The sequence below is a fragment of the Astatotilapia calliptera genome, chromosome 6, assembly GCF_964374335.1.
Source record: "Astatotilapia calliptera chromosome 6, fAstCal68.1, whole genome shotgun sequence".
Classification (NCBI taxonomy): Eukaryota; Metazoa; Chordata; class Actinopteri; order Cichliformes; family Cichlidae; genus Astatotilapia; species Astatotilapia calliptera.
In genome coordinates this window covers 8914356-8941526 of record NC_137427.1, presented here as the reverse complement: position 1 = coordinate 8941526, position 27171 = coordinate 8914356, and the positions used below count along the sequence as shown (strand labels likewise).

Here is a 27171-nt window from a genome sequence, read left to right as displayed (position 1 = left end):
ACATAGACAAACTGGGAATATATTGTGTGACTGTGAAACTAACTAATATAATATGTAATCTGTATGTTCATAATTTTGTTTTTTTCTTTTGAGACTGTGAGTTAACTAAAACCTATTTTAAACTTAAACCTGTCATATTAGTATAATTAGCACATTCGCTTAAAAAATCCTACAAAATTGACTACATAGCATAGAATATAATATTAAACATGTAACTAGCAACACAGACTATTATAAAATGAAACCAAACACGACACCCAGATATAACATAAATAAATAATAGCTAGTGTCGCTCCCGGAGCTGTATCCACATCCAGGAAGTAGATGTTGGGAAAGACTGCTATTATCTTCCTGACAGCTGGGAGAGTTAACTCCTTGTTTTTGACGAAGTCTGATAGTTAATTGTTAGCTAATACATAAATAGCTGTATTTATTCTGTCGGAAAGGAAACAATGGAAGTCGACTCAGGTATTTTTGAAGTTCGTGCATTACTTCAGAACATTAATTAACCCAATTTATTTCTACATTAGCTAACTAGCTAATAATGCTAGCCGCTAAAAAGTAGCTAAAAGTTTGTTGTGCTGGTGAATGATTTGACAGAGGGTCATATAACGATTACAGGAAGACCTTCAAATGAGAGCAGGAAGAGATTTTGTTTGTCTGGTTTGGCTCGAGTGTGTTTACGGTGTCGAAACTCAATTGTCGGCTCATAAAACAGTCTGCTCCCTTGGTTAGCCATTGTCTTTTCTCCTGGGAGGCAAACGTAAAAAGGAGTGTCGAATTTTAACAATGTTTTTGTTAGCTGTAGATACATATACTTGAGTTGTGACGTGATGTTATTGTTTGTATGTGTAAACTTATTATAAGGCGCAGGGTGTTAGGGACATTAGGGTAGCCAGTAGTGACCTGTTCGTATACAGTACTTATTAAAAATCTATTAAAAGCTCATAAGTGTACACAGTTTGAAATATCAGTATCCTGTGATCTACAATTTATCATTAATTACTTTTGTGGAATGTCGAGTTTAAGGGTGCATCATTTTCTTCATTTGTATTGATTTTTATTATTATTCCCATAATATAAAACAGCTTCTTCTCAGTTTTCTGTCACTTAGAAAAGTGTTAGAAAACTCTGTCCTCCTCTCGTTCTTCTCACCACTCTCAGTCAGTGCAACCTCAATTCCCCCTTTCTCTTCCTTTCCACCATCCTCTATCACATGTTCTTGCTCACCCTGCTACACAAACTCTTACTTGAAGTATAATTTTTCAGTTTTCATCCTTTTGGGGCTCATGTCAGAGGTCAACTCTGATCATTGAGGCACAGTTTAACTCTTGCGAATAATGTAGCTATCTTTATATTTGTGAAATTTTAAATGAATCCCAACACTATAACAACAGTACCTTGAGAAGACCTGATATCAGTATGTTAAAGTATGTTAAAAATACATTAGATTAAATTAGATTTATGATATGTTCAATGTTTTGAACTTGTGACAGCCATTTTCTGTTTGTTTTACTTTGATGTTATCAAACAGAAGTCATATGGCAGTTTAAAGGTCTTGCAGATATAAACCAGGTGATTCAGTAATACGTAAAAATGGTTTCCACAGACATGCTACCAGAGGGTTTTCTAGATGTAGAAAAAGCTACATCTAACGAAACTATTGGCATGTGAATTTTTTTTCCTTTTCATTCTTTTTTATTTAGATTAAGAAGAAGTGTCAGTTCGGTATTTTAAGCCTTAAGATATACCAGCTTCCTCAAAATGCCTTGCTTGCCTAACAGCTGGCTCCACATACAGAAGCAGAATTCTACTTGATGTTAGTCTTAGTAAAGTTTCAGTTCAAGCTGCTATCGAAACAAATGATTACTTGAAATAACTTTTTGTTCTCAAGATACGAGCTCATCATGTGTCAAATAATTTGGAGGAGACCTGCTTCTGGTTATCTGGCTGTTTCTGAAATTCATGGCCACATGTTATAATGGTGTTAAGTTTAGCTTGGTAAATTTGAGAGACATCCTATATTGATTTAACGTTTTCAACAGCCTCTTAACCATTCTTAACCTGTTAGCTGTTATCTTTGCTGACCTTCCTTTTGAAAGAAATGTGTTAATGGCTGACAAGTGAACTCAGTTTACCTCCTTTGCCTCTCAATTCTTTTGTTTTAATGCCATTTCTCAATTTTGCTTTCTTGGAGAAAGACATGAGTAATGAGACTCATTAGCAGTCACCTGGAGAGAATAAAGTAACTGTGCTATAAGGTTGAGCCTCAATGTGTGTTGGACTAAACCATTTCTAAATTTGTAAGTCTGGCAGAGAGCTTCTATTATTTTTGTAATCATCCAACAGATTTATTCAGGCAGTTTAATTATGACATAATTTACATAGGGATTAAAAAATGTAAACAAAAGCATTTTTTTCATTCCTGGCTTGGAAGGGCCCCTCCTGCTGGAGCTCTAGGTAGTACTTTTCTCTCCACTGCTACAACCTATTTTTTAAATGGTGTTGATGAGCATTTTTTTAGCCTTTCTGGAATTTTTTTTTTTTTTTCATGGTTTAAATTTTATCTTTAGTCACTATGTTAATATCAGTTTGTTCTCATTTCTTTTGTCATGGTGTGTGGTGGTCCTTTGATAAAACTGAATATATGGAGGGGAAAAAAATAGGAAAAAAATAAAAAGCAAACTTGTCTAAGAGAATTCAGACTGTGCTGAAGAATAAAGGTGGTCAAATGAAATGTTGACTTTCAAGCTGCATTGTATTTGTACAGTACAGCTGTACAAATATAGCATTTTTACGCTATTTCTATGCATGATTGCACTTGTCAGTAGATCTCTGCACTTATTTCTCAATTTCATAGCAAAACATGAAGAAATGAGGGATGGTTTGTGTCTTTTGCATGGTGATGTAGTTATTATCTCAACTTGAATCCAACTTGAGTCTGCAAATAAAAAAAAAGTTTAATTTATGCAAATCTCAGACAACATATACATCCTTAGAAATATATCTGTGCTAGCCCAATATCAAGTGAATCGTGTAGCTGTCCATATTTTTATGTGGACGTGAATGGATTGGATGGATGGATGGATGGATGGATGGATGGATGGATGGATGGATGGATGGGTTGATCCTGATTTGAAGTGACTGTTGTGAAAATGCAGGGGTAATTAGCTCAGTGTTAAACACAGTCATATTACTTTGTATTATGTATATTTCATCGAGTTTTGTTTTCTGTACAGATGCAATATTAGCATCTGTTCCAGAAGAGCAAAAATAAATGTCATGTAAGAAACATTACTTTGTTTGTCTTTTCAAGTGTTTGTCACTGATCACAGTGGGCGAATCAGCAGTAACCCTCTGCTGGACCAGCTCCCCAGTTACCAGTCCCTGCTGTACCGCAGGAAGTCGTCAACTGTTGGCTCCAAACAAAGAGGCAGCTCTAGAGCAAGGGTTGGCTCATCTGGCAGTGGGAAATGGGGTATAAACACCTTTGTAAGACAAACCGTGAAACAGAAGAGTCAGACTGAGAAGCGACACATCAGAGAACTAGCCAAGCCCATGGCTGAGAAACGCAAACAGTAGGAAACTGTAGTCTGTTATGACTTCTTTCACTAATAGCTAAATAACGTTTTTGTGTGTCAGGAGTTTATTTGACTGTTTGATGTTTTAGGAAACGGTGTGCAGAAGATGCTCAAAAGTTGAGCAGCTGGCAACAGTGGCGACAAAGCACCCGCAAGTATCTGAGGAGGATGAGAGATGAAAGCGAAGAATGGCTGAGCTCTTTGAAGCTCTGGAGGGGAGACATCCACCTAATAGAAGGTAAAAGAAAGACAAACAGATTGTCTGACAGAAATTGTTTCTTTGGTCTCAAAGACTTGTTTGGATTTCTGTTCAGATGGTGCTAATCGGTAATTATAATTTTGCTAAGACAAAGTGTACCTTTGTGTTATGTCAGACTTAAGTTCTCCCTTTTTGCCTCTTTCACTTGTCACTAGGGATGTTTGGAACAGGGATCCTGTCTTACTTCTCCTTTCTGCGCTTCCTGGTCACACTCAACTTTATCATCTTTCTGCTCATGTTCGGTTTTGTCATGTTGCCCATCATCATTGCACCCCATGTTTCAGGAAATATCACCTTCAGCCAGAATGATAGTGAGAGGATTATTTGTTTGTTTGTTTCAATTAGAAGCATATACTAAGCAAGAAAGATGAAAAAGCTTAGCTTATCTGTTATATTACAGGTTACTGCAGCGTGTATGAAAGTGGCAGTCGTCGAGGTCTTGTTAACTATCATAAGTATATTACTGATCTGCTTTCTGGTGAAGTAAGTGTTGTCACATTATTAGTCTCCTGAGAAAGAGTCCACTCTGTAGTTTCTGTACTCACCTGCTGTGCTTCATCTGCAGGGCTTTCTGGAACAGACCTATCTTTTCTACGGCTTCTACAATGTGGAAAAAATCCATTTCTCCCACATAACTTATAATTTGGCACTGGCATACCTGCTGGTCACTATAGGGTACCTCTTCCTCAGTCTTATCTGGATTGTTAAAAGGTATGAAAAAGGCAAACTCAGAAGAAATAACATTTATGTGATGAGATGTGGTCTTGAGTGTTTTCTTCCTTCGAAGGTCTGCCACTGGGTTCAAACATAATCTGATTCAGGATGAGGATTGCTTTCAGAGTTTTTGCAACAAGATCTTTGCTGGCTGGGATTTCTGCATCACCAGTGAGAATGCTGCAAAGCTGAAGAAAAAGACGTTGCTCTATGAGCTGAAGGTTAGTTTATACATCAGAAGCATGATTGTAAAACTGGCTAGTCAAAACAATGGCCAGTTTACAAATTTGTTTTAAACTAATTTGAAAAAATGGGTGCTTACATGGCACCCCAGCAGCTACATACAGTTACTCTAAAGTAAAAATAAGATGTGCATTTTAATATAATCTACTTTTATGGCTTTAGTGACATTCAAGGCCCCAGTTCCCACGTGCATTACTACCGGGGTCACATGCTAATCAGCGGTATTCTGTGCTATCATTGGTAGTCGCTTCAAATCCTCACCAGGAAGTTAAAATAAATTTATCACAGGTCCCGCCTGCTTCACAGTGCCAGCAGTTATTTAGCCTCTAACCACATGAAGTCACTGAATGTCATTCACTCTCTATTGTCCCTGGTTGCCACATAGCTGCCAATTGTTTTCAGTGTTGATGCAGCTCTACCCTGTACCTGTGTCCTGGAGGTAGTAGTTCATATGCACGTTAGAGAGGGTGCAATACATCACTGAGAATTGCTTACACTTGTCCCTTGATGTTCCTTAAAGTAAAGTAAAAGCAAAATTTTATTTATATTGCACCTTTCAAGATAAAAATCACAAAGTGCTTCACAGAAGCTAAAACATAAAAATCAAAATCAACCAAAAGCGAGTTTAAAAAAACAACAACAACAAAAAAAACTTCATTAGTCTTACTGATGAGTCTAAAGTAAAGAAAATTAATAATCAAACACCATCATTTTGTTGCCTTGCCTTATTTTAAAATTCATATTTTTATATCTTTAGACTGATTTGGAGGATGAGAAGATCAAGCAGAAAATAGCAGAGCGCACCCACAAAGAAAAATGTCGGCTTTACTTCATCCGTCTCATCCTGAATCTTTTCGTCATTGGTGTACTGGCTGCTTGCTTCTACTGCATTTATTTAGCCACTATCTTCTCCCAGAAAGCCCAAATGAATGACCAAAAGGTAAGACAATTTTTTTTAATATTCTTTCTCTCCACCCACTTTGATTCAACCTTTATGTAGAAATTTCTGGTAAATGTTGGCAACACAGGATAAAAGGTATTTGTTGTTTCTCCTCTTTTGCAGGTGAATTTCATAGTAGATCTCATTTTTGAGTATCTACCTTCAATTGTTATCACCTTTGCCAACTTCATTACCCCAGTACTTTTCTCTTTTATCATCAACTTTGAGGACTATTCTCCTGCTTTTGAGATCCGCTTCACTCTTATGAGGTAAAATGGAGTCTTGTGTTTTGACCTGCTTACTCATAGATGCAGATTTGAACTTGAAAGTATTTCTGATTTGCCTTCTTTCTTCCTATCCTCACAGGTGTGTCTTCATGCGGTTAACCAGTATTGTGGTTTTGCTCTTTTCTGTCTGGTCTCGGATCACTAAATGTAAAGATGATCCCTGTATTTGTGGCTACAACCACGATCTTTACCCTGTAAGTAATCCTCTTTTGCCATAATGTAATATACAGTGGTTTGCAGGGGTAGTGCCACAGGTACCAGTGTCAAACTCATTTGTATCTTTGCATTAGCTGTTATACATATGTGTTAGAATGTGAATATTACATATGTTAAGTGTAACTGCACGAATATGTGCCCATATTTTGGTCTCTTAGACTTTTAATTTAAAAAAGTATTTAAAAAAAATAGTATATTCCTAATCACCCTATAAAATACATTTCTTAAATCGTGACATGTATGTATGGTAAAATCCAGTCTCTATATCCTTGTTGCTGTCGACAGTGCTGGGAAACGCATGTGGGCCAAGAGATGTACAAACTCACCATCTTTGACTTCATTGTCATCGTTTCCGTCACCATCTTTGTGGAGTTTCCTCGAAAGTAAGACCTCATTTATCCACAGTAGAAAAAAAGTACAGTTCATCTAGTTTTGTGATCATCTCATGACATTTGAAGAGGTGTAAACATGTCACCTTCATAAAAGATTAAGAATCTCTAATGTAACAGTTACAGGAGCTGACTTGGACTACCGTATTTTTCGATAGTGCGCCTTATAATCCGGTGCGCCTTATGTGTGAATTCTGGTTGTGCTTGCTGACCTCGAACTGATTTTATGTGGTACACTGCGCTAAAAAATCTGTCAAAAATGTTTTAGTTCGACTAAGCTACAGAGCCGCACCGCTTGGATGGATTGTCGGAGAATTACGGCTACTGTAGTCAGGAGCCTCGCGGAGTAATCTGGGTCTAAAACTTCGTCCGCTTCAGGTCCCAAAGTTAGATGAATACTGCGACATCACTGAGAGTTAGAAACTGTCTAAATTCCTTCATCTTTAATAAAATGATCAGCGTTGCTGCTTTACCAGGTGGAACAATTAAGTTTAACATCCAGGCATCCATCAAAACAGAATTTATTAAATTTAACAGAGTTAGAAGTTAGCATGAAGTTAGCTCGCTAGTTTACACCGAAACATGATATAGCATGTTCTGACTGAGATTTCTGAAAAAATTAAAATGTACAGCTCTGCTATCACTTCCAGCATAAATAAGGACAGAAAACTAAACAGCAGTGATGTTTGTAGAGTTACTGAAGTTGGATTAACTGGTATATAATGATGTGCTACGTGATCGCTAATGACACAGCTATGTTAGCATAACATAAACACAGTGAAACTGGAGGATGAACGCTAACTTTTTTCCACTCGATAAAAGTTAACGTTAGGGTTCCCGATGGTTAGGGACAAATGCAATCGCATGGCAGGATGCTGTAAATGCACCAAACTTCAGTCAGGAGAACAACTGAGACAATCCATCCACAATACAAGGTTAGTCATTAATATACTGCAACAACATGGGAATAGAGCAGCTGTGAGAGAATTCAGCATTAATGAATCAATGGTACGGAAGTGGAGGAAGAAAGAGGAATGAGTTGAGTCAAGTTTGACTTGTTTTGTTTCGCTTAATGCGCCCTATAATCCGGTGCGCCTTATGTATGAAAACAGATCCATTCATCGACAGTGCGCCTTATAATCCGGTGCACTTTATGGTCTGAAAAATATGGTAGTTTTAGTGTTAGCTTAGTCTAAATAAATGTAGCTAAAATTATTCTGTCACTGAAGGCTTTGTTTTCTCTGATTATTTCTGCTTTAGTCATTTTTGTCCTTCTTGTTCTATCCTACCCAGACTGCTTCTGAGGTACAGTAATTCTGCCCTGGCTAAATGGATGAGCCAACAGGAGTTTTCTATTCCTCAGAATGTACTGGAGATCGTCTATGGTCAGACCATCTGCTGGATCGGCACTTTCTACTGCCCACTGCTGCCTGCTATCTGCACCCTCAAATATTTCTTTATTTTTTACATCAAGAAGGTGACATTTTGGTTTGAATGCATGTAGTTTTTTTCCTTGCAAGAGTGAAGGAAAAAAGCATGAAATATTCTAGTAAGCCTCATTTGCAAATTTTTGTTTGCTAGGTATCATTAATCAAAAACTGTCGTCCAGCCACACGTCCTTTCCGAGCATCCAGCTCCAACTTCTTTTTCCTCGGCGTGCTGTTGATCGGCCTGACTCTTGCCTGTGTGCCTGTCATAGCTAGTATAGCACAGTGAGTAATGTTCACACTGTGTTCTAATTATATTTGTATAGTTTGTATGGAGCTTTAAAAGAACCTCTAGCAAAAATATTCATGCCAAAGGTCAAAATCTGGCCACTGCCATATAATTATTTTTTTCTTAATATGGATAAATATAGGAACTCTTACTTGTATGCACTCACTTATACTTCCTTTTTGTTCAGGATAAACTGTTCTCGGGCCTGTGGACCTTTTGTTAATTACGAAACCTCCTGGTACGTGGTGCCAGATACAGTTTCTCAGCTACCCAAAGGAGTCGAAAAGCTTCTTCGTGCTCTCTCTTCAGAGGCCTTTGCTGTCTCTTTCTTTGTTATCACATGGTTGGTCCTCTTATTATATATTTTCACCTTTTTAACATTGTTTTTCCTCTGCTGTAATTTTATACTTTGTTTCCATGTTTTTTCCAGTTTGGCCATGTTTTATGTGATTGCACTTGCTGGAGCACACAAGAGGGTCATTAATGAACTAAGACACCAGCTAGAAATGGTAGGTCTTATTCTTCCCCCCCCCCCAAGGGAGGGAGTATGTAATTGGTTCCGTTTGTTAGAAGTCTAGTGCCCACACTTTTAAAGATATCGTTTTCAAATTTTGTGTGATTGTAGGTACAGATAACGGCTTAATTTATTGTTGGTGAAAATCTAGTCGAAGTTACACACCTTATTTTTTCAATATGTTCTGTACGATATCAGTAATAAAAACATCATAAAAAGTCAGTTTTATTATAGCTCTTGTCCTTCAGGGGGAGTTGCGTACTCTGAGTGTTCTTGTTATCAATTCAGTTATTGCCAAATACAGTGTGAACTGAAATCTGTTTGTGTTAATTTGTCAATCAGGAGGGCCGCGACCGGCGTTTCCTGATCCAGAAGCTGTGCCAGGCCCAGAAGCGCTCAGGTGTGAGATCCCCACAATCCAAATTCCAACCCCGCCGCAGCAGCAGCAGAAGCAGTCCTAGCTACCACACTAGCTTCGCCACCAATTTCAGTGATGCGGTGTTCCTGGCCCATGCAGCTCCAAGCTCCTCCACTCAAGTTTAAGGCAAAGGCCTTATTTTACTGAACAAAGCAGAGGTGCATGCTTAGACAATTCTTCAATTGTCTAAGCAGACAATTGAACTTTTCAGACTAATATCTTAAATGTGTTTAATTAACTGTGAAAACACTGCATTGTAAACAAATATCCTGTTCACAGTGCTTCTGACCTTTTCAGTGGGTTTTTTTGCTGTTTGTTTGTTTGTCCAAAAAAACAGTCTGAATATTTGTGAATATATGAATTGACAATCTCAAAAATATTTTTTTCCTTTAATCAAAACTTTATTTTTGTTGAGCTGCAGAGTATTTACTTGCATGTAATCTTTTCCTTCTGAGAAGGATTTCGATTCTTTTAAACTACTGGACTTGTTTTTAAAACTTTTCTCAATCTCATGCACTTTAAATGTATTAACGCAGGGTTTTGGGGGTTTGTTTTGTTTTTTTACTACAGCTTCCTTGTTGACTTGTTTATTTGTGGGTGTTGTTGCATATGCAAATGAATATTTATGACTGTGCTTAATACATTTTGAATGAAATTACTTTTAACACTACTTTTTACTTAGTTTTAGTACCTTTTTAAAATATCTTCTGGACTGTGGGCATGTTATTAACAATGTCCCTGCTCTGGGGTTGTTTGTTTTTTTGTTTTTTTTTTTGTCAGATTTGGGTGAAAATACTCTTGTACTTTCATGATGCCTTAATTTGATTGTGGGTACTGTACATATGAAATAAATGTTTTCCTAAGTATATTTTCTCATTTAATTGTTTTAAATCTCACTCTGTCAGTCTCATCATGCAGATATTTTATGGAACAAACTGATATAAGTGAATGTGAAATACTGTTTTGAAAAGTCAAATGGTGGTAAAATCTCTGTCATGGTGCTATGACAAAAGGCAGTTCGATGATATATAAAAAAGTGATAAAGGGTAATCAAGGAGAGGGTAATAATAAGATTACGAATTGGCTATTGAAAAAGTAAATGGAATAATTACAAGGCCAACACAATACGCTAACACTATAGATGAGTTAATTGGTATTTTTCTCCTCCTACTTTAAGTATAGTATTTTGCAGGGTATGATACTTCAGAATATGAAAAAGCAATGTCTTCTCCAACAACCGAGATGTTAGAAAATGGATCAGGGATGTTAGGGTTCGGTAAAAACGTAGACGTTTGTAACTTTAACCAGAAGAGGGCAGTGATACAACTTAAAACGTTACAAGCGGCCGTGAGCGAAGGAGAAAATGGCACCTCCTACCCGCCAGAGGTCGCTGCAGACGCCGCCTGTGACAGTTCATTGACAGCCCCTCAGCTGGTACGGAACCGGAGGCAGCGTGCGGTTGCTTGGCTCAACCACTCAAAATGCTCAGAATTACGATCCGGGCAGAAATGGGATCCCTTTGGATTTTGTTCGGTGTCATCTACTCCCAGTTCTTGGCCGTATCCTCTGATGACATAGTTGTGGCATGCGGTGGATTCGTGAAATCCGACGTTGAAATCAATTACTCTCTGATCGAGGTGAGAGTGCAAATGTCCCGACTAGCGTGCTAGCAGCTAACCAGCAGCTAGCTGGTTTGTGGTAGAAAGCTAAAGGTTGGGCGGAGTTTTTCGTTTCAATGACAGTTTGAATGAAATGAATACAAAAGCAGTGTGTTTGTGTTTAATCTGTTTCTGATTGCTCGCAAACATTTGTGAGTTTGGTCTTGTTTGACATTGGTTTAGCTACTTACTAGATAGCTGATGGTAACTCCGCATTAATATCCATATATCACACAAGGCATTCACTGCTAATCCTAAAACCTGCAGGCGTTGATGAGTAAGTGCTCCCGTCCTAATCCCTTCTTTTTCACGGGCTACATGGGATTAGCAATTTGGTTAATTAAGATATTGAAATGAACTAAATCCGACAGACTAGATTGTTTCTTTGTTGCTAGTTGACATAAATCGCTCAGTTTAGTTATTATAGTATGAACACTATAATAACTTTCATTATGATTAATGATCACTGTGTGTTCTTCATTCTCAGATTAAACTATATACCAAACAAGGATCACTGAAATATCAAACGGATTGTGCTCCAATCAATGGTTACTTCATGATCCCTCTCTATGACAAGGTATGCCAGCAACTGATTTGATTAGCTCTAACTAATTCTTTCACTGATGGTGAATTTAATCAAGCTGTCACTTTAACGCAGGGAGATTTCGTTTTGAAGATCGAGCCTCCGCTTGGGTGGAGCTTTGGTAAGACTCTCACAGAAACATCCCCATAATTCACAAATTATCATATAAAAGCCATTGTGCATTGTCCCATATTCTCTGGTCTCTTTTCCTTTTGGACTTTTAACTGTCATCAGAGCCTACCAGTGTCGACCTGCATGTGGATGGAGTCAGTGACATTTGTACGAAAGAAGAAGACATCAATTTTGTTTTTACGGGATTCTCAGTGTCAGGAACGGTGAGAATGGTCTTCTTGAAAAGAAATTTAGATTGTTATAGTATGTGGACAGAAAGTTTAAGAGTCAAGACTGTCTACTTTGCAAAATGTGTGATTTAAAAAAAACTGCTTTGACACATTTGAAGGGGTTTATCTAAATGCAAGAAAACTTTGGAGCGCTTTAAAGCTTCTTTAACCAATGCAACACAGGTTATTGATAAAATAAATAGTAGTATCAAGTGGTGATTAGTGTCTAGTTTCCTCAAATATATTGTGTTTTGCTCAGGTTCTGAGTAAGGGCCATCTCATGGGCCCAGCTGGCGTGGAAGTCAAACTCAGCCGAGCCGGAACAGGGGAGAAGCTCCAGAGTGTCACCACACAGCCTGGAGGAAAGTAAGTTACTCACACCTTATGTTTGTTTCTGCATTATACAGATGTTTGAAATGAACTTGCCCCTTTCTTTCTTTTTTTTGTGGTTTTTTGCTTACACAGGTATACCTTCTTTAAAGTACTACCAGGAAAGTATGACATCACAGCTTCTCATCCTTCCTGGACTCTCGAACAGGTTTGTTCACGTTAGCAATCGATATTAAACTGCACGTTGCGTTAAAAACGTGTTGTCCATGTTCTATTATGAGTGCCTCATGTCAGTTTTTTACATCTTACATCCGCCAAACCCCATTTAGAATTGATGATCAACTTATCATGCATGTCTTTGGACTGTTGAAGAAAGCTGGACTTTGCAAGATGTAAAATAAATGACACAAAGTGTAACTTGGTTCATATCTGATGTTAAAATGAGATGAAAAAAGAGTGTGGTAAACTTTTAGTGAAAGATTTAAAATCTCTGTGTACAAAAATACACTGTCAGATTTGTAACTGATGATGCGAATAAGCTCTCCCACATTATTTCCCCCCCCCATACCCACCTGCCATCATGCTCAGTACCACAGCATCCCAGTTTCCAATTAAAGTACTGTCATTAATACTGTAGAGAATGCATGATCTCAGAGGTCTGTTTGATTCTGTATCGCTTGAGGGTAGAAAACTTCATTATTCACCTACTTGCTTAGCTGATACAGTTCCTTGTCAGGTGAGCAAGGTTATAACTAATGAGCTCCAGCAGTAATCACAGTGAACCTGACAGGGCCATTATTCCATCTCTTAATGCAACTTATGGGTGACCTCTGCCATCTTCATATAGAGTACTACCTCAGTGCACGTCTCCAATGCAAATGCCCCGGCCGCTGACCATCTGGTGGTTGGAGGCTACGATGTCTCGGGGGAGGTCCGCAGTGATGGAGAGCCCATGAAAGAGGTCACCTTCCTGCTTTACTCAGCCACAGTCAAGAGAGAGGTAAACCTCCATAATTTCCATTTTTGCACAGAAATATGTCGACTTTTCATATCCGTCTTACATTATATGTAAATGATCACACTTTAACACTTTACTTTAACTTAACACATTTTCCACGTCCTTTAATTTCTGGAATATGCTGAATTTCGCATTGCTCCATTGGTTCAATTTGAATGTTTGTCATTTCCAGGACATAAGTGGTTGTAATACTTCCCCAGTGGAGGGTGCAGATTCTGGAGACAGCACGCTGGTATACCTGTGCAGCGCTCTGTCCAGAGATGATGGTGTCTTTGTCTTTCCTTCGTTAGCCAGCGGCGAGTACACTGTGGTGAGTTATTGTCGCAAAAGCCAACAGAAGACTGCTGTCAATTTGAGCTATTGTGTCAGAAATACAACAGAAGACCAAATGATGTATAAGTACACAGTGCAGCTACTTTGATTTAATAAGGAAGTCTTTTCCTTTGTGCCATAAGATTAGCTACATCATCTTCTGCTTTGTGAATTCCTATGTTGAAGCCTCTATTTGGCTGCTTCCATGTTTCCTATTTCTGGATGAGAGGGTGGAGTGTTTAATTATCAGATAGCGCCAGCAAGTTACATCCATTAACTCTAACAGGGCATTAGACAGTCATAGATACACTCTAATTAGCGCTGCATAACATACAAATAGAGTACTACAATTTGATCCGAAAACCGGACCACAAATACAGCCTTATTAATCTCTGAAAAGCACCAAGAGCACAAAAATGATTGAGTTCATGTTCAGTGACTTGGCTTGGCTGAGGTCAAGCTTAGCAGACAGCTGCCAGAATAGCCACCTGCATAGGTGTCCACCTATCAGTCAAAGCTGCTTCACTCCTAATTGAATACATTGGAGCCTGAATAGAAAGTAAACAGGAGAGTTGGAGCGAGACACGGTAAAGTCAGTTGTTATCTTGCTGAGGAGTTAGAGGTGATGAAACTCACAGCTCCTTATCCAACCACTCACAGCAGGTACTCGTTATTCCATTACTCCTCTCAGTATTTCAAAAACAGCGCAAATTTAAATCTTGCTTTTTTAAACTTGATGACACACACACACAAATTTTACTTCAACAGTACTATTTGAACTATTTAAACAGCTCTAACGCCATTTAAAGAGGTTTGGGTGATTTACTTAAATTAACCAAACAAAGACTTTCATAGGATTGTATTACAATATATTGTAATGACAACTACAATATGTTTTATGTTTCCTGTTTTCTAATCCACCCCACATTTAGCTAGGTAATCCGAATCCAGTGCAGGAATTACATGTGTATGAACTTTTTTTTTTTTACCGATATAACTACAAGAGACAAGGTGGTATGAATGATGGGTTTTATGAAAGCATCATTTTTATTTGCGAACAATGAAATTCTATCTTAGAGATGTAATCGTTTTTCCATCTAAATGTGCTTCTGTGAAATCCTTCACTTCAGATACCTTTCTACAGAGGAGAAAGGATCACTTTTGATGTTGCTCCTTCTAGGATGAATTTCAAGGTGGAACACAACAGCTTGAAACTAGAGGTAAAGAGAACTGTTATATCTTAATTTTTTTAAAATAGTTATTATTAATGTGTATCAGCAAGTTTCAAAAGGAAACAAGTTTTGTGCAAAATATTCAAGTTTGACATTCTGTCTCTTTATGTGTAGCCCATCTTCCGTGTGATGGGCTTCTCTGTGACTGGCCGGGTTCTCAACAGTCCTGATGGGGAAGGTGTGCCCGATGCTACAGTCTACCTAAACAACCAGATCAAGGGTAATCGCAAAAGAAGACTCATGTTTTCAGTAGAATATCTAACTATAGTTTTTGAAGTGGTTCTCTGTCACACTTTAAACTGTAGCTTGCTTTACCACTCTGTCCTCACAGTTGTCAGCAAAGAAGATGGCTCTTTCCGGTTGGAGAACATGACAGCTGGTACCTACACCATCCGTGTCAACAAAGAGCTCATGTTCTTCGAGCCAGTCACAGTGAAGATCGCTCCTAATACGCCTCAACTTCCTGATATCGTCACAGCAGGGTACGTTATAAGAATTAGTAGCTTATTACATAAATTTAGCTGCAGTGTAGTTCTTCATATTGTCATGACTTCCTCATTTTGGTCCAACACAGGTTCAGTGTTTGTGGCCAGATCTCCATCAGCCGCCTGCCTGAAGGCATGAAGCAGCAAGGTCGCTACAAGGTCACTCTGACGCACAAGAGCACAGACAAGGCTTTCATTCGGACTGTTGAATCTGACCATCAGGGGGCCTTCTGCTTTCAGGCCAAACCCGGAGACTACAGTGTCCATGTAAGACTCGAGCAGCATTTTATTTTATATGACATATCCATATCTTAATTTTTATAACCTCTTATTTAATCAGTTTGAAAGCTAATTCAAATGGTATTAAATATATACAAGAAACCGACATATGTCACGCATACTAAATTTTAATTGGTGAGCCTCCTAAAAGATGAACAGATGTCATGTTGCCTAAAGCGCAGATGGTGCTTTTTACCCATATTCTATGATATTTGCACATTTACGGCTTAACAGTTGCAACAGATCATCATCTGAAAAACTCATTTGTCATTGGAAAGCAAAAAACCCAAATCTTTAACTTTTTTTTAATTCAGAAATACAGATTCATCTGTGTCATCAAACCAAAGCAGTTAAGCTTAGTGTTCATGTAGCTGTTTGATTAAAAAATATGGTTTTAAGCAAAAGGATATTTGTTTGTGTGTTCAGGTATCTCTGCCTGAAGCAGAGGTGAAAGCAGGCCTGGCTCTGCAGCCTCAGGCCCTGGACATCTCCCTTGTGGATCAACCACTCACAGACCTAGTTTTCACCCAGTTCATGGCTTCTGTTTCTGGAAAGGTGTACTGTCTAGGTAAAAGTCTTAGTAATTTACACTTTACAGTCTTTTTGAGAAGACAACGTTTACCAAAGATGCAGCTTTAATCCATAAAGAAATATGTTTTCACACGAGCCAACCTTGTGTTCTCTGGTTGTCCTTTAGCTTCCTGTGACGACCTCTCTGTAACCCTGCAGCCAGCGAGTAGGCAGGGGGAGAGGAGGGCAGTGGCTCTGTCTGGGAGCAGCGACATCCTCAGCTTCTCTTTTGACAACGTTTTGCCCGGGAAATACAAAGGTTTTAAGTATACTTCTAGTTTTTTTAAATTATATGTAAACTCTGCATGCAGTCAGGTTTTCACTGGAACAACTGAGTCAAGCATTCTGTACAATATAAACCCCTCAATCTATGCACACTTCTATTTGAAAGTTATAGTAGTTATTCTTAAATAGAGAAATGAGCGGGTAATCATCAGCCTTTCAATCACTGGTTTATAGCAGCAGCTTTCAGCAGGCATGCCATTACTCAACTAGTGTTTCCCCACCTTCTGGTAATGTGGATCCATCTGTTCATTCCACACAAACTCTTTCACTGCCTGCAAATGATCTGCACACATGCATGTTTATTCAGTTTATAGTGTTGCTGGGACAGTTTTTATATATAATATGTGTGCAATCATTTTTTAAATTCTTTTTTATTCAAAGATCCTGAACGGAACTTGTGATATTTTTCCACCTATAATAGTGTGACATATTTAATTCACATATTTCTTTTTTCCCCCTGTCATTTAAAATGTATTTCTCACTTTTTATTCTCTCTAATCTTTACCACTTGTAGTAAGTATTTCTCACGAGGAGTGGTGCTGGAAACATAAGTCAGTGGAGGTGGAGGTTCTGGAATCGGACGTCTTGGGGGTGGAGTTCAGACAGATTGGCTACATCCTGCGCTGCTCCCTTTCCCATGCCATCACTTTGGTTAGTAATCAGTAGCTCACTCCACTTGCACTACATGCTGCCTGTTAGATCAGATGCTTACACTTCCATATGTATTATTGAATGTGTGGTGCTGCACAGGAGTTCTTCCAAGATGGCAGCAAACCTGAAAACGTTGGCGTGTACAACCTCTCTAAGGGAGTCAACCGCTTCTGCCTCTCCAAGCCTGGTGAGTTTCTTTATTCTGACCTCTCATTAGCTCAACATAGGAGAAATTAGCATAATCAAAAAATATCAGACTGTACCAACTGTACCATGTCCGACTTATCTAAATATACCACTGGAACGTAATAAGTAATCAGCCAAAAATGGCTTGTCCAGGTGTTTACAAAGTCACCCCTCGCTCCTGCCACCAATTTGAGCAGGACTTCTACACCTACGATACGTAAGTAATGTAACGTCGTGTGTTTTTATTTCTGGGTTAATGCAGTGCAACCATGCAGCCAAAGCATTCTAATGACTGCTGTTGACCTGTGTGTAACAGTTCAGCCCCCAGCATTCTGACCCTGACTGCAGTGCGGCATCACATGACAGGACTCATCACCACCGACAAGACTCTAGACGTCACAGTCACGATCAAGTAATTATGACTCTGCATGAGTAGTCTCGTATGCTCAAATGCTGCCGTGCATTTGCGTGTTTGGTAATGACCAGCTTTAGCGTTTTTATTTATTTTTAAAACCTCATCCCCCTGGTCAGGTCGTCCATCGAGAGCGAGCCGGCGCTCGTGCTGGGTCCGCTGCGGAGCCTGGAGGAGCAGAGGCAGGAGCAGCAACTGCAGGAGATCGAGCTGCGACGTCAGGAGCGAGAACGCCGTGCAGCTGAAGAGGAAGGAGGTGCCAGAGACGATAGTCCTCCTATCCAAGAAAAGGCTGATGAACTGACAGGCCCTTTCCACTATGAGTTCTCCTACTGGGCTAGGTCAGTTTTTGCTCTTTAAAATACCATGTAGGGCTGACGGCAAAACTTCTGTTCACTTTAGTGTTAACTTGGAAATTCCAGCTTTATATCTCTGTAGAAAATTAACAGGACTTGAGAGAAATTAAGAGTGGAATTCTGACATCTGCTAATAATAACCATCAGAGGCTCACTTGAGTCTAGAACTGTTGTTCATTGCTGTTAGTGATTTTTTTCTTTCTGTGTAAATATGCAGGGCTGGTGAGAAGATCACAGTGACTCCCTCCTCGAAGGAGCTGTTGTTCTACCCTCCTGAAGTAGAGGCAACTATCACCGGAGGTAAATTCACACAAGAAGAAAGTCTATTGGAAACCTTAAAACGGACTCTGATACAACCCACGCAGGTTATTCTAAATAAACCGCATCTTTGCTGTTGACAGAGTCGTGTCCAGGTCGGCTGGTGGACATCACCGGTCGTGCAGGTCTTTTCTTAGAAGGCAAGGTGTCACCAGAGCTACAAGGTGTGGAAATATCTATCACTGAGAGAGGCGCTGCTACACCACTCATTACTGTGGCCACTAATGAGATGGGAGCATACAGGTATGAGAACACAGTGATAAAAATAGGGTGTGTGAAAATGAGAGCGAGGATATTCAAGCATTTTTCATTCGGGTAATGCTGCCTTCGGGTTCTGCTATAAATGTTATTGCCTTAGCAAGTCATTATACTAACAGGGTAGTTCATAAATGCATTTTTTTTTTAAAGAATAAGGTTTTTGGCCTGGAGTGAGGTGTGAAGTCTTTTCTATTTAGGACCAAAAAGTTAAAGTTAAAAAAGAAAAAAAGGTTTGAGATTCATGGCTGTGGGCGCAGCCATCATCATTTTGTTACTGACTGAAATAACCCAACAACTGTTGGATTCATTACCTCGGAGCCCCAGATGTTCATGGTGCCCAGAGGATGAATTTCAATGACTTTTGTGTTCACCTGTTTATTCCTCTTTTCTTTATTTGAAGAAAAAAAAAAAAAACCCTGGAAACTTACGAAGCATCAGCCAGGCTAGCATTTTTACAGCAGATATTTTTGGCTTGTCATAAGAGCGAAAGCACAGGTGGCATTAGAGACATTGGCGCTGAATCAGTATGCAGAAAAGCAGGGCTTGCAATATATTATCAAGCCTGTGATCTGCGATCTTGATGCTGTTGTAAGCATCTTAGTCTGTAAAATTAGGGTCACGGGGACAGCCTCACAGGGCTGCAAGTAGACTTTGTGTCCTTAGAGCAAAGAAACATGCCTCTTTTCTTTCACATGAGTAAAGCTTGTGTTGTATGTAGTGCTGTCAGCGTTAATCTCGTTAAAATGACGTTAACGCCATAACCGCATTAACGCGGCAAATCTCCATTAGCGAGTTAACGCGGATCGCCCCGTGCGTTAGGCTGCACGGCGTTAACGAGGCGCGTTGACGCCGTGCAGCTGGCGGTTATGGCGTCATTTTAATGAGATTAACGCTGACATTGTTCCATTGTTTTAGTATTGACGTTATAATAGGCTTTATAGATTGGCTTGTGTTCAAATCACGTTGCATTTAGTAATAAACGAGTATCTTGAAGAAATTCCGACCTTCACTTAACTTTTCCCCCGCTTTTCTTCAGTGTGGGTCCGCTCCACAGTGACCGGCAGTACGACATCAGTGCAAGTAAAGAAGGTTTCGTGCTGAGTCCCGTGGAGGGCACCCAGGGAGATTTTAAGGCATTTGCTTTGGCTGGCGTCACCTTCAAGGTATATGCAGCCATCCTCACGTGCATGTTTTACCTCCCAGTAATCATCAGACGTTTAGGTACTTTTTATATTTGTCCAGCTGTTTGTTCACAACTACTAACCCTCAGTGATTATGGTGGTTGGACATGAGATAAATAAGTGACATAATGAAAAGTACTTGTTACTGTATGTTTTGGAAAAATGTTTTTTTTGTGTTTTGCCGCGTGCTGTCAGTACACTGCCTTTGTGCTGCCCTTTGTTAAAAGGATCTGCAATTACCTACTGCGACCGTGAGATCCTGACACAAATGATCAGTATTAGTTTCCTTTTCACACTGTGTGATAAATTGCTTTGAAATCTTCTGCTCAGCATTGACAGAGCTTTGTGCCCATGTTTATTTTTCACTTGTACATCTTCTCTGAAATTAAGCTCACCTGTCAGCCTGATTACACCCACAATTTGGCGCTCACTCGAGCCACGGGCTTTCATTATATTTTCTCCGTGTGATCTTTTATTGTGAAAAGATTAAAGGGGTTTAATTGATTTGGTCCCTGTCTAGCAGTAAAATCAACAAGTATTCTGTCTGTGCTGTAGATCAAATCGGAGGACGGTCAGCCTCTCGCCGGCGTGCTTCTTTCTCTGAGTGGGGGTCAGTTTCGCTCCAACCTTTTGACTCAAGACACTGGCATCCTCACTTTCAATAACTTGGTAAGAAACCTCTTTTAGTAGTATGTCAGACTGCCAAACATTGTTGGTGGTTGACGGTAATTCTAGGGATGCTTTGCCCTGTGTCTTGGTTCACTTGTCCATCCTGTATTTTCTGCTTCCCACCTTTTTTTCCTCAGAGTCCTGGTCAGTACTACTTCAAGCCCATGATGAAGGAGTTCCGCTTTGAGCCGGCATCTCAAATGATTACAGTGGAGGAGGGTGAAAACCTCAGTATTGATATAACTGGAATCAAAACTGCGTACAGGTAAATGAGTGTACATTGTCCACTGTTAGCTTGCAAGCATAGGAATATCTTTCAGTGTGCAAATTACTGAGCCTATACTCATCTGCTGGTGGGTACTGCAGCTTGCACATGTGCTCATTGCAGTCTTGTACACTTGTCCTCAGCTGCTACGGAATGGTGCAGTCTCTCAACGGGGATGCAGAGTGGGACGTGGCTGTGGAGGCCGTGGGTCAGGGAGACTGTAGCCTCTACAGCGAGGACACGGTCACTGATGAGGAGGGCCGATTCAGACTCAGGGGTCTGCTGGTGAGGACGGGATGAGCTGTTAAAATAAGACCAGACTTGAGAATTGAAACAGATCATGGCCTCTAGGTGTTGTCTTGGATTACTAGGGAAACTGGTGATTTTGCAAAGTGTGATTTGTAAGCTGTATATGATTTGCTCAGTTGTAATGGAGTGTATGTGATTATACCTCTAACTCATTTAATGTTTTTCTTGCAGCCGGGTTGCAAATATCTCATTCAACTGCGAGCTGAAGGCAACGACCACATAGAGAGGGCCTTGCCGCAACACAGAGCTATAGAGGTAGGCAGCAGCTTGCTTCAAGTTTGTCTGGTGCAGATGTTCAGCATCTTTGGCTTTTAATGGGGTGGAGAAATTACAATTATACCAAGTTTCTTAGAGCTTTAAATATGAGAGGGGTCACTTGAGTGTCATGAAGGCACACATGCTTAAGCATAACTGGTTAGTTTTACATGTTTGGCTACATATTTAGACTTTTTGTCAGTAGCTAATGGTGCAGTTATCTATGTTTAGGAAGTATGTTGTTTTGACTTAAAAGCTGTGGGTCAGAGTTGACTTGGATTACTCTTGAAGGCAAAGCTGCTACTAAATGAAGCTCACTGAGTGCTTTAAGTTCAGGAATTTTGCACACATTTTCAAGTCGTACTCGCACTGCTTTAACACTTCTGAAAACTATTAAGGGGGCTATGGAAAACTTTAGTAATTGAATTGTTAAAATAACTGTGGGAACCCTGTGATTATGACTTATCGGCACCCTCATCACATGGGTCCTTTCAATATTCAGAACAAAAGCAGCGATAATCCCATTGCCAAAGTTTAAACCTCTCACTTCATAATTTTAGCTTGTCTGAAAAGTGCAGCGCTCCTAATCTCCCTCGCGAGGCTGGAAATGCCTTAATTCCCTTTAATTCTCTGTTATTATCACACCGTGTGACTTGAACAAAAAACTTGATCCGTGGTTCACATTGGATATTTTCTTCACAAGTTTCATTGTTACATCTATATAATGAGCTCTATATTCCCTTTCAGGTTGGCAGTAGTGACATTGAAGGGGTCAACATTATCGCCTTCAGGCAGATCAATCAATTTGACCTCAGTGGAAACATCATCACGTCTCCTGAACACCTTCCAACACTATCAGTAGGACGTTTAAAACCCGGCATTTTTGTCTTTCTTTTGAAACTTTTAAGTCTCTACAAGGCTTTTGCATTAGCTGTAGATAAGTTAGACCTGTAATCATTTTGCTTTACCTTTACACTTCCCCCCCCAGGTGAAATTGTACAAGAGTGACAATCTGGACAATCCAATCAACAGCGTCTCTCTGGGACAGTCCCTTTTCTTTCACTTCCCTCCTTTGGACAGAGATGGCGAGGTAATTCAGTCTTAAAGAGCTCCTGTTATGCTTTTACTGGTTTGAGTAATGAGGTCAGTGTACGTTTAGTAATCCCAGTAAGCCAAAAGGTTCGTGTTTCAGACCACTAAGACAATTCTTTCCTACTATTAGACATGTATAATGTCAGTGTGAGAGGACATCCCTAACATGGTTATGTCAGGGACAGCGCTCTTCATATGTGCAAATTTACCACCCACATGCTGTTCAAACCTTCTGTTTAGCAGTAGTAGCCAATCAGAAGAAACCTGGCTTAAAGGGAGAGCGGTTTTAAAGAGAGAGGAGGTAAAACACCTTTCTGAAGGTGGTGCAGGCCCTCAGTTCAGTGAGGCCGAGTATAAGATAAAAGTAGGATTATTTTTCGACTGTGAAACATGCAAAGCAACTTGATGGTTTTTGGTTTTTAAGCCAGTATTATTAAAATATAGTGCTGTCAGTGTTAACGCAACATTAACGTGCTTAAGCTGCATTAACGCCGAGTGACCCCTCACACTAATCTGCGTTAACTCGTTAACAGGGATTTGCCAATTTTGACGCGTTAACGTGGGTCAGTTCACGTTAATGCTGACAGCACTACTGAAATATCATTTACTTAGTCCTTAATTGCGTATTTTACGTAATTCATAGTAAAACGTGACCCAGAATACACTGCTGTTTATCCATAGTCACCTTTCTCTTCTCTTTTCTAGAGCTACGTACTGATGCTGTACTCCACACTGTCCCGTTCCCAATATGATTTCACACTGCCTCAAGTCTCCTTCACTTCCACTGGCTACTACAAACATGTCACTCTTACCTTCCACCCTACTGTAAGATACAGATGTTTTTAAGTATATATTTTTCCTACAAAGAATATTTGTTTTGTCTTATTTGTTACAGAACAGTATGTTTCTATATAAATGTGTGTGCACTTTCCCACAGCGTAAAGTGCCCGACCAGGATGTTGCTCAGGGGTCTTACGTAGCTTTGCCGCTCACTCTACTTCTCCTCTTAGCGGCCTACAATTATGAGAAGGTACAGAACAAGTTGCATCTAATCAAGGCAGACTATTCAACCAAGCTTTTGTTTGATTTGTCAATTTCTAAATGTGAGGAATAAATGTCACTAGAAGTGAGCCTTGTCCAGGCCAAGCCTATAATGTATTAATACCCTGTAATTCTAATAGTTGTCGCATGGTTGGTTTTTATAGTTAAAGTTTTTGATCCAGTAAGCTTCATTTAATGCCTTTTCCTGACCTGTTTGCAGGTGATTCCCCTTTTGTTACAGTTGGGGAGCCGCATCCAGGGAGTGAGGAGCATGGCTCAAGCCAGCAGCGAAAGTGCTGCTATGGATGAAGCCAAACGTCAGGCCAAGAGACAGAAAGCCAGGCGAACATGAGGTGCACATTAAGCCACATCTTCGTACACTAAACTGCCCGCTAGCATCCGTGACCCCAGCATCGGAAAGCAATGGGTTACCAGGGTTACACTTCTTCATTGTTACCAACCAAGTGCTGTGTGTGCTAGTGAACTTTTTAGCTTGCTAAGGTGTGTTTGAAACAGGGCCCAGGTGAAGCCCAACATGAACCACTCAACACCCTTTACCACCACCACCACCACCTCCACCTCATCTGCCACTTTGATTCACTGGACCGATAGCTGACATTTTACAGACTGTTTTTTGTCCACAATTAACCTTAGTCTAAGAAAATTGTTGATATTTGTAATAGAATATGAGCCATTTTTTATATTTGTAATTTATCCAGGTCAACAACAGCGTTTTGTGGGTTTTTTTTGTTGTTGTTTTTTTTTTAAATGAGTACACTGCTTATTTTAATAGTCCTAACAATGTTTGGGTCCGTGAGACATTGTATGCCTATCAACACTGGGGCCAAGTCATTGAAACGTGGCTTTAATTTGATAAAGTGTTAGCTTAAAGCAGCAGTTCTCAAACTTTTTTCCCTGGCATGCCTCCATTTAGATGCCACACACACACACACACACACACACACTTTCTCAGCATCAGCAAAGTTGATTATTTTACATACCGTACATAAATTATAGCCATAAAGCTTAATTTAACTTTGTATTTTTCCCTGGGTCGTCCGCAACCCTCCTGCAGTGGATTTATGTCCCACCAGGGGGCCCCGCCCCATAGTTTGAGAACCGCTGGCTTAAGGATATTTAAGGTTTCCAAACTATGTGCTGGTTTTTTCACAAGCTTAAAATGTTTTTAACTTGATGTGTCCCCATGGACTTGATCTAAGACTGAACTGAGCCTTATAATCCCATCACAAACAAGGGACTCTGTAACTTCCAGTTACAAATGAAAGACAACCAAAGATGTTAACGAGCTAATATGGTTGTTAGTCAAATGTCAATGTCAATCACCAATGAAATACTGTAATGCATTCACTCCTGATGGCATTTTATTAGGCGTTAAGTGTGATGTTAGACTTTTTGACTCCTCCGTTTGCTCAGGTACAGGATGCGGGAAATTTTGGTTTGAATACTGTGTTTTTGTTTTCTTTGAAGGATGGGCTGCGGTGGCGGGGTAGGGAGTGATAGGGCTAACTAAGAGTTGATTAATTTATTAACATGTTTAATCGGATGTGAACGATAACCTAGTCTGAATGCTATGACGTGTTTTTTCAGAAGTGTGGTTGATTTCATTTTTTTCTCATTTATATTCCATAAGATTAAATATGTGTGACAAGCTAAATTACATTTCAGAAGACCCATGTACTGAATCGAAAATGAATATCTACAAAGGGTCGTTCATGACCTTTAGATAAACTTGATGAGGCAGGATTGTGATTTCATAAGCTCATTGTCTTACTGCAGAGCAGTTTAATGCACTGTGAAATCTATGTACCCCAGCTCTTTTTTTCTGTATTGAATTCATCTGAACTCAGCGGTGGCTGCCTTTTACAGAAAGATGAAAAGGCCACTGACTATTTACTGAGTTGAAAGATATTCCAATTAGTCTACATTCAGAAGTTGATTACTTTGGTTGGGGTGGGAGACGGAAGATGAGGGAGGTGGGGTGTAATTGTCATTTGTTCAGAATCTGTTAATTTTTCAGATAATCAATAAAGTTTGACTGGAATAAGATTACCTTTTTTATGGCTTTACCTGTAGGGGGCAGTGTAATGCTATAGGATAATATAACAGACAAGAACTGTAACTCCTCATCCTTTAAGTGTTACAGTACAAAACTCCTATTATATCAGTTCTGGATCACAAGAAGTCGACTCAGAAAATCAATAAGTCTGAGTCTGACTTCTCTCATTACTCCCCTTCACCCGAGCAGTACGTGTTATAAAGTGCCTTAGGGCACATTAGAGAACAGCCTGCACAAGTTGATGTTTTGGGAAGCGAGGTTAAACGGCTTAAATCACAGCAGAGCTGCCTAAAAGGAATATGTTTCAACTGAAATCCTATTGTTTTAGTGTGAAAAGGAAGCTTACACATGAATAACAAATGTGCTCTGCGCTGTCTTGAGAACTTCGCCCCACCCTGTCTTTGTACACAGCATCAGACAAAGCCGGAGCACTGGACAGTTTTTAAGCATTAACTGATGGAAAAACAAGCTAAATTGATCACAGTTCGTATTTTTTGACTAGCCTTTGCCAACTAATAATAAACAAACCACATTATTGATCAGGTTTATGACCTCACATCTGGCATTTTGACCTGCAGTAGAGGAAACATCAGGGGGAACAGATCGCATTAACCATGCCTCTTCAACCTCTAAGGTGCAGCACTTGCAAGGCTTGGGTTAATTGCCTGTTGGTGTGCTGGCATGGCTTACAGGAACACTAAAATTAACTGAATGCACTATTTTTATGAGTTATTCATGTAGCTTTCTACATCACCCATTTGTTTAGTATTCTGGCATGTGTTTGGTTTTTCTCAGAAAATTCTCAGACACAATTTACCATATTTGCACAAAACTCTGGACTAAGTTATCAGCTAACACCAACAAGATTGCTTAGCAAGCTGCTAACCATGAAAATTAGTGCAATTAGCAGATGACTAAAATACAAAAATGGAGCATAAACGCCTTGGACCGCACAGCGAGATATATTACGGTGCTGCGCAAAATTCTTCAGCCAACACAAAGCCAAAAAACTCCCAAAACCTTGAAAATCAGTATTTGGTATGAAAACGTTCTCAGTAAAGACCCTGCACTGCCTCAGTTATGCTGAGTTCTGCACTTTGGGAAGGCCAATCCATGACTGATAGTGTTCTCAGTGTGTTTGTCTGTCCAGGTATGCTTTTACTATATTGACAGTGATGTTACATCAGTTTTGAGATCACCACCACTGGCTGAAAACGCCGGCCCCAAACCATGGTTTTTTTTTTGTGTAATTGGCATTCCTCAGCCTCATGTCCCTGGTTTCCGTCCTGAAGAATAGCTGCTTGACAGACACCCTTCCACTGAGACCATTTCTGATGAGGCTTCAGCAAACACATACATCAACTGAAAGGTTTTGTTTTTTTTTTTAGGGTTGTGACTTTTTCTCTTGTCCTTCCCCTTTTGTTGAGTTTCCTCAGATTTTTTAAGAACACATTGCACACAAAATATGCCAAGTTTTTGCTAATAGCTCTTTGAGTCAAAAATACTATTTTAGACCTGTCGAACTGTCGTCTCTGGCTATGACTAAAGACGTGGAACCAAATTATGTTGTTTGTTTTTGCTTAAAATCTCAAAATGCCTTAAGATATGATTAAAAATGAGTTCTTTACTAAGTCATCTGTTATGTGTAGGCAACATGCTGGTTCATCCCTTGAGTTAGGTGCCTTTCAAGTGTTAAATGGCTTGCCAAACACAAACACCACTGAAAATGGT

At 39.6% G+C, this 27171-nt stretch overlaps 1 protein-coding gene across 1 annotated transcript; it reads left to right on the top strand.

Annotated features, from left to right (window-relative positions):
• The first annotated feature begins 309 nt into the window (after positions 1–309).
• nomo (nodal modulator) lies at positions 310–25430 on the top strand. Its single transcript, XM_026170049.2, is given in 48 exon segments — positions 310–468; positions 3317–3578; positions 3671–3819; positions 3996–4151; positions 4241–4323; positions 4406–4551; positions 4628–4775; positions 5555–5737; positions 5861–6006; positions 6104–6218; positions 6526–6623; positions 7923–8106; positions 8211–8341; positions 8533–8688; positions 8776–8854; positions 9202–9396; positions 10701–10753; positions 10755–10914; positions 11423–11512; positions 11594–11639; positions 11753–11853; positions 12119–12225; positions 12325–12397; positions 13037–13189; positions 13380–13517; positions 14650–14739; positions 14866–14971; positions 15083–15233; positions 15326–15503; positions 15942–16083; positions 16213–16344; positions 16885–17021; positions 17121–17208; positions 17361–17424; positions 17524–17619; positions 17739–17960; positions 18193–18275; positions 18377–18536; positions 19588–19714; positions 20288–20401; positions 20539–20666; positions 20810–20951; positions 21147–21230; positions 21978–22088; positions 22219–22320; positions 23028–23147; positions 23260–23352; positions 23584–25430. Coding segments are annotated over 48 exon segments (5970 nt in total). The 5' UTR covers positions 310–452; the 3' UTR covers positions 23716–25430.
• The last annotated feature ends 1741 nt before the right edge of the window (positions 25431–27171 follow it).